Source organism: Capricornis sumatraensis, chromosome 3 (genome assembly GCF_032405125.1).
Source record: "Capricornis sumatraensis isolate serow.1 chromosome 3, serow.2, whole genome shotgun sequence".
Taxonomy (NCBI): domain Eukaryota; kingdom Metazoa; phylum Chordata; class Mammalia; order Artiodactyla; family Bovidae; genus Capricornis; species Capricornis sumatraensis.
The window spans coordinates 160,451,756-160,469,949 of NC_091071.1; the positions used below are offsets into that span (position 1 = coordinate 160,451,756).

Here is an 18,194-nt window from a genome sequence, read left to right on the forward strand (position 1 = left end):
TGTTAAGTAATTTTCAAAAGTGTTTTCAGGCATATTCTATATGTCTTACACACTTATTGAATTGTTAGATTAACATTATCTTAGATATTTTATTTTTATTCTACTATAAATGTGGCCTTGTACTCACATGTATCTTCTAAATGGTTGTTGTATCACAAAAACTCTTGATTTCTATACACTTACTTTCTCTACTACTATTTGTTTTTATTTGAGTCTCTTTGATGCATATCTATAGCCTCCGGAATTGTGACAGTCTTTCCTCCTTCTTTTCAATTTTTTTGTTTGTTTTACGGCAAGCTGCACAGCTTGTGGGATCTTAGTTCCCAGATCAGGGGTCAAACTTGGGCCCTCGGCAGTGAAAGTGCAGAGACCTAACCACCAGACCCCCAGGGAATTCCCCTTCTTTCCAATTTTTGACTTTTCATTCTTTATCTTACTGTGTTGACTAATATCTTCACTACAATAACCAAGAAGGACAACAGTGGTCATTCTTTCCTTGTTTTTGATATAATTATGTATTAGCTTTCTCCACTAAGTAAGTATGTTGATTTTTGGACTGAATTTTAATTTTTCATCCAGTGACTGAATTTTGAGATTTGGAGAAAATTCTATTGGAAAGACAAATATTGAATCAGCATTCTTTATTCCCACTGGCAGATTGTTCAATGGGACTGTTGTTGCAGTTTCAAAGGACATGCAAACTCAGACATTTTTCAGCACATTTCATCAAAAAATTAGAAAGGCTCTTTTTTTGCACACATCTATTTTATTTAGCACAATTTCTCCCATCTAACAATTAGATTTTCTTATTTACAAATACTTCTAGAAATCCCTAAAATGTCTACTTAGGTTTTTCTGTTTTAGGCAGACATCACACTGACATGATATTAAAACACCTCTCTGGAGTCAAGATGGTGAGTGATAAGTGATAGTCGCACAATTGTGTCTGAATCTTTGTGACCTCATGGACTATAGCCTGCCGGGCTCCTCTGTCCATGGGATTCTCCAGGCAAGAATACTGGAGTGGGTTGCCATTTCCGTCTTCAGGAATCATGACAGGAGAAAGTTTATTGCCTCTCCTGGGACCACTGGAAATTGGCATGAATGTCATTCTGTGGCCACACAGGAGTGTCTGAAGCTATTTCTGAGGTAGAGTTTCAACAACAAAGCTCAGCAGAGCACAAAGTGAGAAGTCATCTTGAAAAAAATTAAGTGGTGATATTAACAAATAATAGCTTGTGAATAATACTGTGTTCTCAGGAGAGAAAAGAAGTCCTTACAAATGGGACCAAGTCTTATAATTTTCCCAGGGAACTGTATGTTTTTAAGAAATATATTTAATGGAAGAAGGACAATGATTCATGTGACAAAAAATGTCCATTGCGTTGCCTATTTTGGTAAAGTAAAACAAATATCTAAGAAAGGAACAAGGTCACTTCAGTTAGTAATTTTGTTCACAGCTGGGGAACATCAACTTAAGGATGACTGGGGTTTTTTCACGGTTTGTTTGCATACCATGTGCGTATCCTTGTAAGCGAGCAAAACCAGAGTTTTTCAGTCATGGCTGTTCACTGGAGTTCCCCCGACGTGGGTTGTTGAATTGCGATGATAGCCCTGGTCAGCTGCATCCAGGTCAGGTGGGCACAAAGATATCTAGTCCAAAGCTGAAGTTTCCTGGTTTTGAAAATGTTCGTTGGAATCTAGACCTGTGAAGGGTGTTAATATATGACACTCAGTATATACGTGAGTGTGACCAGCAGAGTCCTTGCTCAGAGGCTGCAGTGGTTGACAGAGCTTAGAGCTTTGCTCATTAGACGTTCTTTGGTTCCTCTGGGTGTGGCCTATATTGATTCTGACTTGTAGTAACAGAGTTCTGTACTCTCTTTCGGCATGTGGCTGAGTAGATAATGTATATGCTTCTCATTAGGAAAATGCCAGCAATGGCTGCAAAGTAACTTCCATAAACTAAAAACTAGAGAAAAACAAATAGAGTGAATTAGACACACATGAAATATGGTTGTCCTTAATAATACACAGCGATACTATTGATTTACTTGGATTATGGGGTTACTGAGACCTAAGATCTTAATACAGATCTTTTAGATTTGCATAAAACTTCCTTCTCCCCTTTTAGAAGAACCAGGTGTGAAAGGATAAGCAATGCAGTAATTAAGAGTGTGGGCTCTAGAGTCAAGGTTGCTTGGGTTAAATTCTAGCAGATACCACTAATGGTAAAAAACAAAACCACTAAATCCTACTGATGTATGTGTCCATTTTTGGAGAATAGTGCATATGTAGTGTCTCCAGGAATGGATTATAAACACAGGTTATTTTTCACCTGCCTTATCCCCTTTATTTCGGAACCATAAGTAAAACGTGATGCTGGTCTAATTTTAAGTCTCTCAGTGCTCAAGGGAAAAAGGAAGTAGACTCGGTAAGCATGTACTCCTCCCCGGTGGCATCTTAGTAAACCTTGGTCCTAGACTATGGGAAGGAGAGGAGACATAAGGGGGGCGTGGCGGTGAGCGTCACTTGATGGGGCTTTAGGAGCCAAAGCAAATGCTAACCTACAGTGATTACTGCTCAATATCTGCTTGATTTTACAGTTGGTAATTAAAGGAATGGCTCATTTAAAAATTTCCTAGCCAAGGAATTCAAGACATTAAATACTGGCAGTGGTAAGGCTGAACAAAGCCCTTTCATTCTACGCTCCCCCAATTACATGAATAGGTAAGTGGAGGTATTGCAACCTACCTGAATGCTGATTGGAAGCCCCAGTCCTCCCTGATCTACTACAATTACAGTTATAATGGTCTGAATCACCAGGGCAATGAAGGTATTGATTCCAAACACCAGGGCATAGCGTTCCACACTCAGATTAACAGCGATTTGAAACCTGTCATTCAACACATAATAGCTTTTAAAACATGGACATACATGGGATTCTTATCTTTAAAAGACAGAGACGGAAGAGAAAGTGTCTTACTAACAGAACTTTTTGTCTAAATCTCCTCTAGTATAGACAAACAGGGAGAGCAGAGAAAAAAATATATATAATACTTACAGGCTGAATTAAAATGTAGTTGAAGGAAATATGGCAAAATTGCTCCTATCCAATTTAATACTTTTGGAAATCAAACCTAAATGTTCTAGTTCTCATAACTTGAGAATATGAGAGGCTATCTGATCTTAGACACTGTTTCACAGTGAATTTTTTATGAAAATCAGCAACATCCAACCTAAGGAATTTTTTGGACAGTTATTCTTTTTATTGTTGACTTTATCGGCAGTTTTAAAGTTTTGTAGGGGAATTGTTCTTTGGAAAATCCAAACCGTGACTGGTGGTATAACTGAGTGAATCTATAACTAACTTCTTTTTTTAAAAAATAATTATATAGATTTTGAAGTCTTATTACAAAACAGTTTTGAAAGGCTGGCAAATATATGATATTTGCAGTTCTTCCTTGGAATGAAGGTAAAAGGCTTTGGGTTCTGAATATTCTTAAAATGAAAAGAAATAATGTTATTCTACCTTAACAAAATACATTAAAAAACTCTCAAGACATGAGTTTGATACATTAACCTGATTCCATTCAGTGAAAAAAAAAAAGAGAGCATGCCACAAATTTCACCTCTTTCCTATGTTTTTCCTATGTTTCATGATCTTTTCTCAGGGTCTTTATATTTCTGTGTTTTGTCAATTACTTATCAAGCATTTTTCACAGATTAAAACCTAAAACTTCATAAAGCTTTTGGCACTACTTCTTTTATGTGTTTGAAATTCAAATGTTTCTTATCTCTTTCAGTGAAACCAAATCATATTTCCTATACTCAACTTTCTCTGCACTTAAATATGGAACCAAATTCTTTTAATCATTAAAAAAATCACTGGGATTTATAGTTTCCTGTGACTTTTGCATTTACTTTTTTTTCAGTATCCAACTTCTTACGACGGGCTGAGAATATTTTGTTTCATACAAAAGTATATGCCTGGAATTGCTCTAGCAACCAAGTGAAATTAGAGATGAAATCTCAACTTAATCACAAATCAAACTGCATCATACTATGCAAACCAGAAAATTGCTTAAAATAAAAATTATAACTGACACTGTAACATGCCTTTGGTTTATGACCTTACAAAACATTTTTCCTTGCTGACTAATATTATCAATATTCAATGGGTAAACAATTGAATGAAAAGATGGCTTAACTGTGCCTAATTTAATATGAAGTAGTCAACATTTAATATTGCATTGGTTAAAATCCTTCCAAAGTTCTCAGTGGAATTACAGGAATACAGAAAAGAGAACATGGCATCGTCTTGGGAGTGGGAAGAAATGCTTAGTAATACTTACACTGCTATGGTGATAAGGAGCATATAGACAGTCTTGAATATCAAATAGCCAGTGTAGCACGCCCATATGTTGGTCGTGTAATGCATGAGAAATAGAGAGCCTGCATTGACAACTGAGAAGATGGCCAGAGCCAGCTCTCCCAGAAGATCCCAGTTGACTTTCACGTAACCCACTGCGAAGGCAGCCAGGGCCCCTACAGAAGAAACATTAAGGAAGATCCAACGTACCCAATGAAATATTAACATGCTGTCTTAAGAATTCAGGTTTCAGGCAATTCTGAAAGAGGAATATATTACTTTCACAATTTGTGAAATTAATATGACCCGCCTAAAAGGGGATTTATCCACCTCTCAAGCATGTTTTCCCTTGGCTACTGTCTTTAATTTCTATTCTTTCAAACATTTAGTTGTCACACTTTAAATTAGCATCAACTATATGCCAAACACTGTTCTATGCATCAGAAAAGTTCCAGTGGGACCAGAAAGGTTCCTAATCATCAGAGTGGGGAAAAAAGATACATAAACTCAGTTGCTTAATATAACAAGCTCAGGGCAGGGATAGATAAAGATGAAACAATTGTTCTGGCAGTACACCTAGCCTGTTCATGTTTGCCTTTCTTTGTTGTTTTTCTCAGCAATACGTAACAGATATGTTGCACTGGGTAGTAAGTTTCAGTCATTAATACGAATCTTCATCTTTCTTCTAATCCCCATCCCAGTGTCTTCAAGATTTGGCTTAATCTACTTCAGGTTTGAGGTGAACAAGTTACAGAATTTAAGAGACTGAGTAATTGACAGAAATTAGGGTTAGTAATTATAGTTCTCTTTAAGGAAGTGAGAGGTATTTATGTTTTGAATTACTGACATTTGATTAACTTTTCCACATGTAATGTAGGCAACAACCATTACTACAAAAGAAATAAAATTACTTTTCTTCTCAGAACTTGAAATGTGGAATAAATAATTTCAGTGAACCAATTCCAAGACTGCCCTGGTTTCTAGGAGTTTAAATGTAAGTCTTCTTAAAAGGGAAACAATAGTAAAATGGATGCCACATGAAGTTTCTGAAATTTTTTTGTAAAGGAGGGTGTGGAAATCTCCTACTTCCTAGAAAATATCTTCAAAGCCTTAGCTGAATTTAAGTTTCTGTTAACCAGGATATAAATATTTATTGCAGAGTGAACTTCAAAGGCAGACTTCTCTCTGATATTAGAATCTTGACTCTCAAATACCTTCCACTTCTGATTTAAATCTCATGAGAAAGCTAATTTTGGAAATGTGTGGTGTAGAACTTGGAGTTGCTTAAAGACCGGCACTAGCTAAATCAAATTCTTTATTAACAAAAACCCTTCCGGTGAAAATTTGGAAGTCTTACTATTTCAGTTCATTTTCTTAGATAACAAAACACCTTGTTTATATATTAATACACAATGCCCATTTTCTTTTTGATATTAAGCGAAAGAAAAGAGGGCATTATTAACACTTTTCTTGATGAGGAAACAGAATTTTAGCAATCTGGTAAGAATGTAATCACTTGGTGTTGAATCCTGAACTCTTGAGTTACCTGTAACAAATTAAACAGAAATGTCGTGTCTCTCTTTTTCCCCCATTGCCTTCTATTCCTGAAAACGATTAATATGCCTTCTGAACAGACTTAATTTACCACTGTGGAGAATTTAGCAACTGGAGAAATGAATTTAGTTTGCAGGGGTGGGGGTGGGGTGGGGATTGGGCAAGAAAGGAAGACAGATCAATGTTTACTTACCTCCAAAGGTTGCAATAGCTTCTACTGCTCCATTATATACTGAACTCTGGGACGGTGCTTTGTAATCCCACAGGACTTGAACATAGTTCAAAACCTGGTTATAACCTGCTGTGGAAAAAGCCCACCACAGGGACCAGTAAAAAAGATGTTTTGAGGAGTAACACTGCTTCAAATCTTGTAACCACTGCACAAAAACTCTCAGAGCTACATTTCCTGGCTTTGGGTTGGTCACCTGGCCATCATCTGGGTTCCCTGAATCAGTGAACACTTCTTTTCCCACTGGTTTGTGATCCTGTTGAGGTTCCTCTGAGACAGTGTCCATTCCTGGTGGCTTTGGAAGGGCTTCTTGGCTGGGTTTTGCATGAAAAAACATGCTCTTCTTAGGCATGGGTAGGAAAAGTGAGAAGAGGAAGGCCACGGAGACAGAGGCCAAGGATATGACGTTGAGGTAAAAGTAGGACAGGCCGGCCAGGGATACCAAGAGCTGGGCCAGCGCGGAGGCCGCCGTGTAGGCCACCAGCGGGACACTCCTGCAGTAGCCGCTCACCTTCTGGTAGTGCTCTGGGCTGACCACGCTGTAAATGTAGGCATAGTAGGCCACCTCGGTGGCGGTGACCATCCCATAGAAGAATTCCAGCACCTGCATGGTCCCGACTCCTTGGCCAAACAAGAGCAGCAGCCAGCAAATGATGAAGCTAATCCCCTGGAGGATGATGACTGGCTTGTAGCGGACATAATCGGTGAGGATAAAGACTGGGAGCAGTAGCGCCAGGTGAGAGTAGGTCCACACGGGGAAGATCTCATTTGTGAGCTGCAGAGGTGGAGAATGGATTCTGTGACCACAAAACACTGGGAAGTGAGGAGGGTTACCTTTCTCAGACTTGGGTATTACTAAAGTGTTGATCCATGTGGCTTGCCCAATAAAAAACTTTGTATCTAATCAGATAGGGTGCTGTGCTTAGTTGCTCAGTTGTGTCTGACTCTTTGTGACCCCCATGGACTGTAGCCCGCCAGTTCCTCTGTCTGTAGGGAGTTTCCAGACAAGAATACTGGAGAAGTGTCCCACGCCCTCCTTCCGGGGATCTTCCCAACCCAGGGATTGAACCCAGGTCTCCTGCATCGCAGGCAGATTCTTTACCGTCTGAACCAGCTGGGAAGCTTTAATTAGATAGGGTATCTTCACATGACGAGAAAGCAGAATAGAAAACTGATTTTCAAGGAAACCCTAGGAAAGGAGAACTCCCCCACCCCCTCAAAAACCCACTTTATACCTTTACATGCATTTTACTACAAGAATATATCAGCTTAACGTGCAATCGGAAATTTGTGGGTTAGTTGCCAAGTCACATTCGACTCTTTCAAGACCCTATGGACTGTAGTCCACCAGGCTCTTCTTATCCATGGGATTTCTGAGGCAAGAATAGTGGAGTGGGTTGCCATGTCCTTCTCCAGGGGATCTTCCCGACCCAGGGATTGAACCTGCATCTTCTGTGCTGGCAGGTGGTTTCTTTTCCACTGAGCCACCAGTGAAGCCCAATGTGAACTACACTAACTGTACACACACTAGAGTCCCGGCATACCTCATTTTACTGTGTTCTGCAGATACTGGGCTTTTTACTTTTTGTTCTTTTTATTTATTTTTACAAATTAAAGGTTTGTGGCAACCTGCATTGAGCAAGACTATTGGTGCCATTTTTCCAGCAGCATTTGCTCATTTCATGTCTTTTTTTGTCATATTTTGGTAATTCTTGCAATATTTAAAGCTTTTCCATTGTTATTATGTTTGTTATGGAATCTATGATCAGTGATCCTTGATGTTACTATTGTAATTGTTTTGGCATTTTTTTAGCAATATTTTTCAATTAAGGTATATACTATTTTTTGGCATAAAGCTATTGCATATTTAATAGTCTTCGAGTGAAAGTCATGCTCAGCTGAGACCATTACTTGCTCAGTCATGTCCGACTCTTTGCAACCCCATGGTCTGTAGCCCACCAGGTTCTTCTGTCCATAGAATTCTCCAGCAAGAATACTAGAGTGGGTAATCATTCCCTTCTCCAGGGGATCTTCCTAACCCAGGGATCGAACCCAGGTCTCCTGAATTGCAGGCAGCTTCTCTACTGTCTGAGCCACTAGGGATTAGTACGGTATAAACATAACTGTTTTACGCACTTGGAAATAAAAAATAAATTCATGTGACTCACTTTATTGCGTTGTTTGCTTTATTGTGTCTGTAACCAAGCAATGTCTCTGAAGTATGCCTGTAAACTAGTTAAAAATTGTTCAACAGACCTGTGGGCTTTTCAGGCTATTAAAAAAATACTATCCTTGTCTCGCCTGAAGATTAATAACACTTGATAAAGCAGCTACAGTGTTAGAAGAATTCAGCAACCTTTATCTTCGTGTTGATTCACCATTATGGCAAAAAATCTTAGCCCGTGCAAGTCTGAATGAACACACACAGGAAGACAGCAAAGAGTAAATCACCCTGCAGAATTACGATGTGGGAACAAGCAACAAATTTCGTCTCCTTCCTGGACAAACTGGATGAGCTTCCAACCCCGTTTCTCTTCAATTCTGTTGATTTATCTCTGTTTATTCAATTCTCCGTCTCAGCTTAATATGAGTTGTCTCGTGGATTTAGTCAGAAATGCAGGGGACCTCACTGTTCATTCATAGAAAGCAGTGAAGAAGTTGTCTGGCGCATGGTGGGTACAGGAGTAGGTCAGCCACAGCAGCCTCTCTTCTGTGCCCCCTGCTTCCTCCCGCAACCTCAATGGGTTCCCGTGTCAGTGACAATGCGGGAAGTTCAGTGATTTGAAAAGCTAGTGGGACTGGGCTGTGCCTTTGTGCTCTAGCTATTTGTCCACAGCAGCTCCCTGGTGGCTCATACAGTAAAGAATCTGCCTGCAATGCGGGAGACCTGGGTCAGGAAGATTCCCTGGGAAAGGGCATGGCAACCCACCCCAGTACTCTTGCCAGAGAATTCCATGGACAGAGGAGCCTGGCGGGCTGCAGTCCATGGGACTGCAAAGAGTTGGCCATGACTGAGTGACTAACACTTTTTCACTGGTCCATAATGGTTGCAGAAGTAGAGGCTTGGGGTTCGCTGGCTGATTCTGGACCTCTGTCTGTGGTCTGCTTTGTCTTAAGAGAATCACGTTCCCGTCTCGGAAACTCTGAAACAGAGCTGCCCCTAAGTGATTTTATAGTGTAGCAGAATAAACTTGCCCTTCTGTCCTTATCGCCTTATCACCAAATAAAACAGCATCAATGACCCTTTCAAGTGAAGCCTCACAATCTGCAGTGTCTTCTTAGCTAGGGCTGGAGAACCAGCCTAGGGTGATTCTCCAACTGGGTCAGGGCACTTCATTGTTATACTTATATATATTAAAAAAAAGGCGGTGGACCTTTTGAATTAGAGAATTGGAACTTCCAGGGAAGATAAAGCTGGGAGATAAACTGTTAATGTCTCATCTGCTGATAAACAGTTTTTCAAAATTAAGTGTCCTAAGGAAAGGCTTCACTGGTGGCTCAGATGGCGAAGAATCTGCCTGCAGCGTAGGAGACTTGGGTTCAATCCCTGGGTAGGGAAGATCCCCTGGAGAAGGGAATGGCAACCTACTCCAGTATTCTTGCCTGGAGAATTCCATGGACAGAGGAGCCTGGTGGGCTACAGTCCATGGGGTAGCAAAGAGTTGGAGACGACTGAGTAACTAGCACTCTCAACATTTTCAAAGAAATGCTACATTTAAAAAAATATATTCTGCTTATACCCCAGCAAACTAAAAGTTTATTAGGACTAGATCCTTTGCCTGGCAGTGATTGTATTTTAGGATAAGTGTAACAGAATCAATGAGACTTGACATGTTCCCATGCATTAAGCCTAATGTTAGAACTCTGTAAAAGTGAAAATATTTATTATACATGCAATGTGTTTAGATTTCCCATCTTTACAAGTGTGAGGAATGAAGAGCGGTTTGAACAGTTCTATAAAATAACAAATACCATGAAAATGGGATTCACTGAGGTCAGTATGTTAATCTTATTTCCAGTTGAATGACACCCTGACTCTGTCCTTGTGTAAGCCCTGTAAGATTAAACAACATCAAGGTTCGTATGGATATTAACTTACCTCTGCACTGGTCAGGTTTTTATCTGGTCCAGATAAATACACCATAAGGAAGGGTTCTGAAGGTCTCATCATGGAGAAAAATCCAAACAGGCAGAGGATCACAGTGGGATAAATCCAAGACTGGCTCTCTGAAGTCTGGAAACAACTCATGGCTGATCAAGCAAAAACAAAACCAAAATGAACTGAGGTTTATTCTTTCTGGCATTCCGGAGAACATGAAGAGCTGATTTCTAAATGTTTAATGAGAGGACAAAGTTTCCTCTATCTCAAGCTGACCTAAAAAGGTGAGTGATTAACAACTGCTTCCAAAGATTTCTTACAGAAGCCAGTCAACCCTACTTTATCAACAAACTTCTTACTCATTATTGCTGGGAGTAGAGGCCCACTTCATTAGTGTTCTCCATCATAATCCTGGTAATAAGTAGCTACTAATAAAGGGTAGGGGCACGGCAACCCACTCCAGTATTCTTGTCTGGAGAATCCCATGGACAGAGGAGCCTGGCGGGCTGCAGTCCATAGGGTTAGAAAGAGTCAGACACAACTGAAGTGACTTAGCATGCAATAAAGGGTAAGAGCTTCCCCAAAAGCTCAGTGGTAAAAATACTCTGTAATGGAAGAGATGTGGGTTTGATCCCTGGGTCAGGAAGATCTCCTAAAGAAGGGCATAGTAACCCACACCAGGATTCTTGCTGAGAGAATCCCACGGACAGAGACACCTGGCAGGCTGCGGTCCATGGGGTCCCAAAGAGTTGGACACGACTGATGTGAATGAACAGGCACGCAATAAAGGGTAAACAATGGGCCAACAGACATGTGAAAGAAAGTAAAACATCGGTTAGTGAATCACTGGTGTACAGGCATACCCCAGAGATATTGCGAGTCTTTTAGACCACCGCAGCAAAGCAAATACTACAATAAAGTGAGTCACACACGTTTTGGTTTCCCATTGCACATAAAATTGTGTTTACATTGCACTGTAGTCTATTATCTCTGCAAGAGCATTATATCTAACAAAGCACTGTGCATAACTTCATTAAAAAGTACTTTATTGCCAAAAAAATGCTAACCATCTTTAGAGCCCTTTGTGAATCATAATAATCTTTCTGCCACACTAATATCCAAGATCACTAGCCATAGGTCACCATGACAAACATCATAAAAATGAAAAAGTCTGAAATACTGTGAGAATTACCAAAAGGCGACATAGAGACAGCTCAGATCAGTTCAGTCACGCAGTCGCGTCCGACTCTTTGCGATCCCATGAACTGCAGCACGCCAGGCCTCCCTATCCAACACCAACTCCCGGAGTCTACCCAAACCCATGTCCATTGAGTCAGTGATGCCATCCAACCATCTCATCCTCTGTCGTCCCCTTCCCCTCCTGCCCTCAATCTTTACCAGCATCTGGGTCTTTTCAAATGAGTCAGTTCTTCGCATCAGATGGCCAAAGTATTGGAGTTTCAGCTTTAGCATCAGTCCTTCCAATGAACACCCAGGACTGATCTCTTTTAGGGTGGACTGGTTGTATCTCCTTGTAGTCCAAAGGATTCTCAAGAGTCTTCTCCAACACCACAGTTCAAAAGCATCAATTCTTTGGCACTGAGCTTTCTTTATAGTCCAACTCTCACGTCATACATGACCACTGGAAAAACCATAGCCTTGACTAGATGGACCTTTGTTGACAAAGTAATGTCTCTGCTTTTTAATATGCTGTCTATGTTGGTCATAACTTTCCTTCCAAGGAGTAAGCATCTTTTAATTTCATGGCTGCAATTACCATTTGCAGTGATTTTGGAGCCCAGAAAAATAAAAGTCTGCCACTGTTTCCACTGTTTCCTCATCTATTTGCCATAAAGTGATGGGATCGGATGCCATGATCTTAGTTTTCTGAATGTTGAACTTTAAGCCAACTTTTTCACTCTCCTCTTTCACTTTCATCAAGAAGCTCTTTAGTTCTTCTTCACTTTCTGCCATAAGGGTGATATCATTGGCATATCTGAGGTGATTGATATTTCTCCCAGCAATCTTGATTCCAGCTTGTGTTTCTTCCAGTCCAGCGTTTCTCATGATGTACTCTGCAAAGAAGTTAAATCAGCAGGGTGACAATATACACCCTTGATGTACTCCTTTTCTTATTTGGAACCAGTCTGTTGTTCCATGTCCAGTTCTAACTGTTGCTTCCTGACCTGCATACAGATTTCTCAAGAGGCAGGTCAGGTGGTCTGGTATTCCCATCTCTTTCAGAATTTTCCACAGTTTATTGTGATCCACACAGTCAAAGGCTTTGGCAGTCAATAAAGCAGAAATAGATGTTTTTCTGGAACTCTCTTGCTTTTCTGATGATCCAGCGATGTTGGCAATTTGATCTCTGGTTCCTCTGCCTTTTCTAAAACCAGCTTGAACATCTGGAAGTTCACAGTTCACGTATTGCTGAAGCCTGGCTTGGAGAATTTTGAGCATTTCTTTACTAGCGTGTGAGATGAGTGCAACTGAGGGGTAGTTTGGACAGAGACAGGAAGCGAGCAAATGATGTTGGGGAAAATGGTGTGGATAGACTTGCTCGAGGCAGGGTTGCCACAAACCTTCTATTTGTAAAAATGCAGAATCTTCAAAGCGCAATTAAGTGCAATAAAAGCAAGTCTGTCTGTGCAAGACCTTCTATGACGTCAAACCTAGAACAGAGATTGACTTGATCAAGGCTTCTATAATCTGCCTAGTACACTTTGCACAGGAACCTCTGACTCTGAAATCTTACTTAATATGCTGAAGGTATTTATTTACACAATTTCTCACCATCAGACTCTTTCCTTGCTTAGTATTGTGCTTGACACAAAACAGACATCCACATTATTTTTAAGTGTCTCTGATCTGGGAATTAATAACTCTTTGGTTAAAAAAATTGAGCTGGTAAAGCTCTGACTTGCCATCTTTTTCACATTTCCCTTCTTTTCCAACCTGGTGTAACTCTGTGTTGTGAAAAGAATGCAGCCATGTCTCAGACTGTTATTCCACGTTTTTTTATGATGGGCCCCATCTCATCTCTAAGTCTGCAGTTTCACACTGCTCAATGGGGCAGGTAGCTTACTGATCATTCATACGAAGTTCATACTTCTTTTGCCAGCGCACCAATAACATGGCTTGAAATTCAAATTTCAGACAGAAACTCTAGTGAAGGATCTCATCCGCCAATGCACAGAAAAACAAGAACAACTAAGCCTTTATTTTATGGCAGCCACATTTGAGAACATCTTGCTTTTTTACGTGGATTACAATGCGTGACAGGAAATTCACTCTCATGCCTTCATAATTTTGCATCAAGTTTTCCTCTGTAAAGGGACATGTATTTTGGTGGTCTTAGACATGGTTAAGTTCTCCAACATAATTCATAGGAAAGATACTAAACTGCTGTGAGCCTGAAGTGTTTCTTCTGCACTGACCCTCTCTCTGTCTGCTGTCCACTGGGGCATTCTCGGACTGTTGGCTGCTAATGTCTGGCTGTTCTACCCCCACAGTCCTTCCTCCCTTGCCCCCTTCTCCAGGTCACCTTGTCAAGCACTTGCCTCACTGCATAGCTCTTCCCTATTCTGGCCAGTTACTGTGACTGTGAACTTGATTAGCATCAGAATCACTGGGGGTTTGGCGAAAATATGGCTTCCTGGACTCCAGCCCTTAAGTGTATGTGATTCATTCAGTAAGTCTAGTGAGGCCCATGAACCTACATTTATAGGCGCTGAGTGATTCTGATGCCAGAGCCCCAAGGACCCCTGGTCCCTCATCCACGCACTGGGCCGAGTGGCTCCATGCTGCAGGGTTGGGAGGGAAGTGGGTAGAAATCAACTAGGGAGCTTTCCCAAACCTACACATAGACCTATTACCCTGAAATTCTTTGCTGGTCCTCTAAGTCCTGGAGCGTACAAGATAGGTGGAAGACAATCTGATGTTTCAGATAAGACTCTCAAACCCTGCCCTACCCACTAACCCCCTGATAAGCACACATAACTCTGCTTGTGACCTATTCTGTCCTATCCAACCTAAACTGCTTGTCCAGTCGTGGCCCCAGAGTGCTTGTGTTCAGCCCTAAACAAAACACCATGGCTTACGTGAGAGTAGGACCATAAAGAAGGCTGCGTGCTGAAGAACTGATGCTTTCGAATTGTGGTGCTGAAGAAGACTCTTGAGGGTCCCTTGGACTGCAAGGAGATCAAACCAGTCAATCCTAAAGGAAATCAACCCCGAATATTCACTGGAAGGACTGATGCTGAAGCTGAAGCTCCAATACTTTGGCCACCTGATGCAAAGAGCCAATTTATTGGAAAAGACCCTGATGCTGGGAAAGATTAAAGGCAAAGGAGAAGAGGGCAGCAGAGGATGAGATTTTTAGACAGCATCACCAATTCACTGGACATGAATTTGAGCACTATCTCCAGGAGACAGTGAAGGACAGGGAAGCCTGGCATGCTGCCATCCATGGGGTTGCAGAGTCAGACATAACTTAGCGACTGAACAACAACTGGCTCCTTCAGTCACCACAGCTATTAACATATATTTATATATATATGGCTGCCCTGGTGGCTCAGAGGTTAAAGCGTACACGTATTTTATTATACATTATATGATATATTTTAATGCATATATTTAAATAACAGTTTTAACATATTATATTTTTATCAAATTGTATATTTATATAATATAAAATTGTAATTTATGTATTATACATTATATATATATAAAGTATATACATGGCCCCCAATTTCTCAGACATAGAAACTGAGCCTCCCCATAGCTCATGGCCACTCAGCTATAAAAGGCTAAAGCTGAGTTCAGGGCTGGGTTTGTTGGTTCCAAGGTTCTATCTTCCTTTTCTCTGATGGGTACTGCTTCCTACTTCCATGGCACCATTTCCACCACCTCCTCATTTCCTTGCCAGCTACCCTGGAAAGCGCTGTTGCTATGAGCTCTAGGATTCCAACCAAACAACCTGGTTATCACTCAAATCCTTGCTCTCCTATTGGAGAAACCTGAGGCTGCTGGTCCCACAATGATTGGAAGTTTTGGTCACGATATTTTTATCTTATCGAGATGCTACCATTTATTGTCATCATGGCTATGACTATGATAATCAAGTTACTTATGCAATTTCTTTGTACAATTTTTACATTTGGAAAATCATTTTAATTTTTTAAACTGAAGTACAGTCACTTAAAAGTATTGTGTTTGTTTCAGGTGTACAGCAAAGTGATTCAGTTATATATTTTTTTTCTTTTTCAGATTATTTTGTATTACAGATTATTAGAAGATACTGAATATAGCTCTCTGTGGTATACAGTAAATCCCTACTGCTCATCTATTTTATGTATAGTAGTTTTTATCTGTTAATCCCATACTCCTAGTTTGTCCCTCCTTACTTCCTTTTCTTCTTTGGTGACCAGAAGCTTGTTTTCTATGTCTGAGTCTGTTTCTAGTTTGTATACACATTCATTTGTATAATATTTTAGATTCTACATGTAGGTGGTATCATGCAGCATGGTTTAGTCTGACTTATTTCACCAAGCATAATACTCTCCATTCATGTTGCTGCAGATGGTAGTATTTCTATGGGTAATATTCCATTGCATACATACACACCACATCTTCTTAATTCAATTGTCTGTTGGGCTGCTTCCATGTCTTGGCTATTATAAACAGTGCCACTCTAAACACTGGGGTGCACGTGTCATTTTGAATTAGTATTTTTATTTTTTCTGGATTATACACCCAGGAAGGAAATTGCTGGATCATATGGTAATTCTATTTTTAGTTTTAAAGGATTCTCCATATTGTTTTCCTCCGTGGCTGCCAATTATTTTCATTTTTCTCTGAAAATTTTATGAAGTAGATAAAGGAGGTGGTATTGTCCTTGTTTTATATGTAATGAAACCAAGGGCCAGAGATTTGCACTGGTTTTCATGTTCAACCAACACTGAAACCTGGACTTGGACTTAGTTTTTCTAATTACAAGGTCAGTAATCTTTCCTCTCACACTGTGCTGAGCCTGCGTGGCTATATCCTCAGAATTCCAATTCCAATTTATTTTAGAATGGTGTCTTTCAGATGGTCAGTGTCAAAAAATTCTAGTGGGTTGTCAATAGGATTTAAAAAAAAGTTTCATAAAAAACATTAAGTATCAAAGTGCACTGCACAGTATGCCTCTTTCTTCCAAAACTTTAGTTTGGATTATCAGTTCATCAATACAGTAGATCCTTGAACCACAGGGGGTTAGGGGGTGCCATCTTTTCACATAGTTGAAAATCAGAGGAGAAGTTATAGTTGGCTTTCTGTGGTCCAGTGTTCTACTCTATTCACGATTCTGGATCCATGGATACAACCAAAGAGACTGTGTACTACTGTAGTATTTACTACTGAAAAAAGTATATGACCAAGCACACCTATGCAGCACAAAACCATGTTGTTCATGGGTCAGCTTTATGACCAAGACTTTACATTACATTACTGCAGATATAGCCACTGGCTTAGAAGTTGCAGAGGAAAGGAGAGAACTAAATATCTAATCACATCCCTCATAATAAACTCACCTGTCTACGTCATCACAGAACACCTGTTCTGTCTGGGAGGCCCACAGCCTTCATGGCAATGCACCATCCTGAAAAGGCTGTTCTCTTGCTACTTTATCCATTTATCATTCCATTTGGACTCCATACAAAATTCTCCTCCTCCTAAAGAGTATTTTAAACTTCCCTTTGCTTCAGTGAATCTAACCTGAGGATATGAATCACGTTGATTTTCTGGGTTGGCAGTTTTGAAAGAATATGCTTATCTTTCCCCTTTCTGTGTTTTCCAAATACGACAATCCTTTCAAAAGTTGTTCTTGTGGCAGCAATTCTCACATATTACTTCCATGCTCCATCACCATTTTTAAAAAGGTATAAAAACACTGCAGCAGGCCATAGGATGAAAGAGGGGGAAAAAAGGAAAAAAAAGATGGTCTCCAAAGAAAATTCAGCCTATCAGGCTACCATGACTTGAAATCTACAATGAAGACACTGCAAGTAACAAGGGAGGCTGAATGAATCAACAGAGATTTGGAGCCTGGGACACCCTGGAGTGCTCTTAGGAGGGCGAGCTCCTGCTGACAGGTGAGCTGAACACTGAACTTCAGCCTCTGGTCACTGCTGAGCCACGGTGGCCCCTGGCAGGTCGCAGCCGCCTGGCTCAGCTTGCCCCGCAGACCAGATCTAGTTGTGCCATCTGTACACACAGGCAGCATATCACACGGGCCCTGGGTGTACATTGCCACGTGCACCACTGGGGTGAGCGGCCAGCCCTTGGGCCTTGAACAAGCCCCCAAACCACCAACACCTTTTCGACTGGAAGTGACTCTCCTAAACTACTCTGGGACCTACATGTTCTTTTCTCTTTTTGCTGGCAGGCAGAAAATGATTATATTTCATTAAAATCCACAGCCATCTCACCAGGGTCCCTTCATATTCTACTCTTAAGTCTCCAGTTTCTCAGTCTCTCATTTGGATCTAGGTCTAGAAGGTCCCTTATTTTTACTGCTGCTTGCCTTTTTCAGGGTATGTGGGGACGGTAACCCTCTTAACATAATCTCTTTGCTGGCATGTCTTATCTGACTTCACTTTGAGGTGCTCATAAATTCTTCTTTATTTCTTGAAGAAAAAAAAATGAAGGTTTACTTGTCTTTCAGCTACGAACAGTTGGGCTGGGTGTTTCCATTTGCCTTGGAAAAATTTGTTTCTGTGCAATCTCTTACATGTTTTTAGTGTCTTGGTATAGAGTTCAGCTTTTCCTCTTTTTTATTCCAAGAATTGCTGTGTTATTGATCTTTTCCGTTTCTATTGTTATTTAACCATATCCTTAAATCCTTCTAACTGCTTTCAAGCAAACATTCTTTTTCATATGAATGTGCATAGCTTTAGTAA

The 18,194-nt window shown here is 40.4% G+C and overlaps 1 protein-coding gene across 1 annotated transcript; it reads right to left on the minus strand.

Annotated features, from left to right (window-relative positions):
• Positions 1-1,810: 1,810 nt before the first annotated feature.
• SLC19A3 (solute carrier family 19 member 3) lies at positions 1,811-10,404 on the minus strand. Its single transcript, XM_068968734.1, has 5 exons — positions 10,255-10,404; positions 6,120-6,930; positions 4,356-4,548; positions 2,755-2,896; positions 1,811-1,972 (listed from the first exon to the last, which is right to left on the minus strand). The coding sequence occupies exons 1-5, from the start codon at positions 10,402-10,404 to the stop codon at positions 1,811-1,813; spliced, it is 1,458 nt and encodes a 485-aa protein (XP_068824835.1).
• Positions 10,405-18,194: the final 7,790 nt, after the last annotated feature.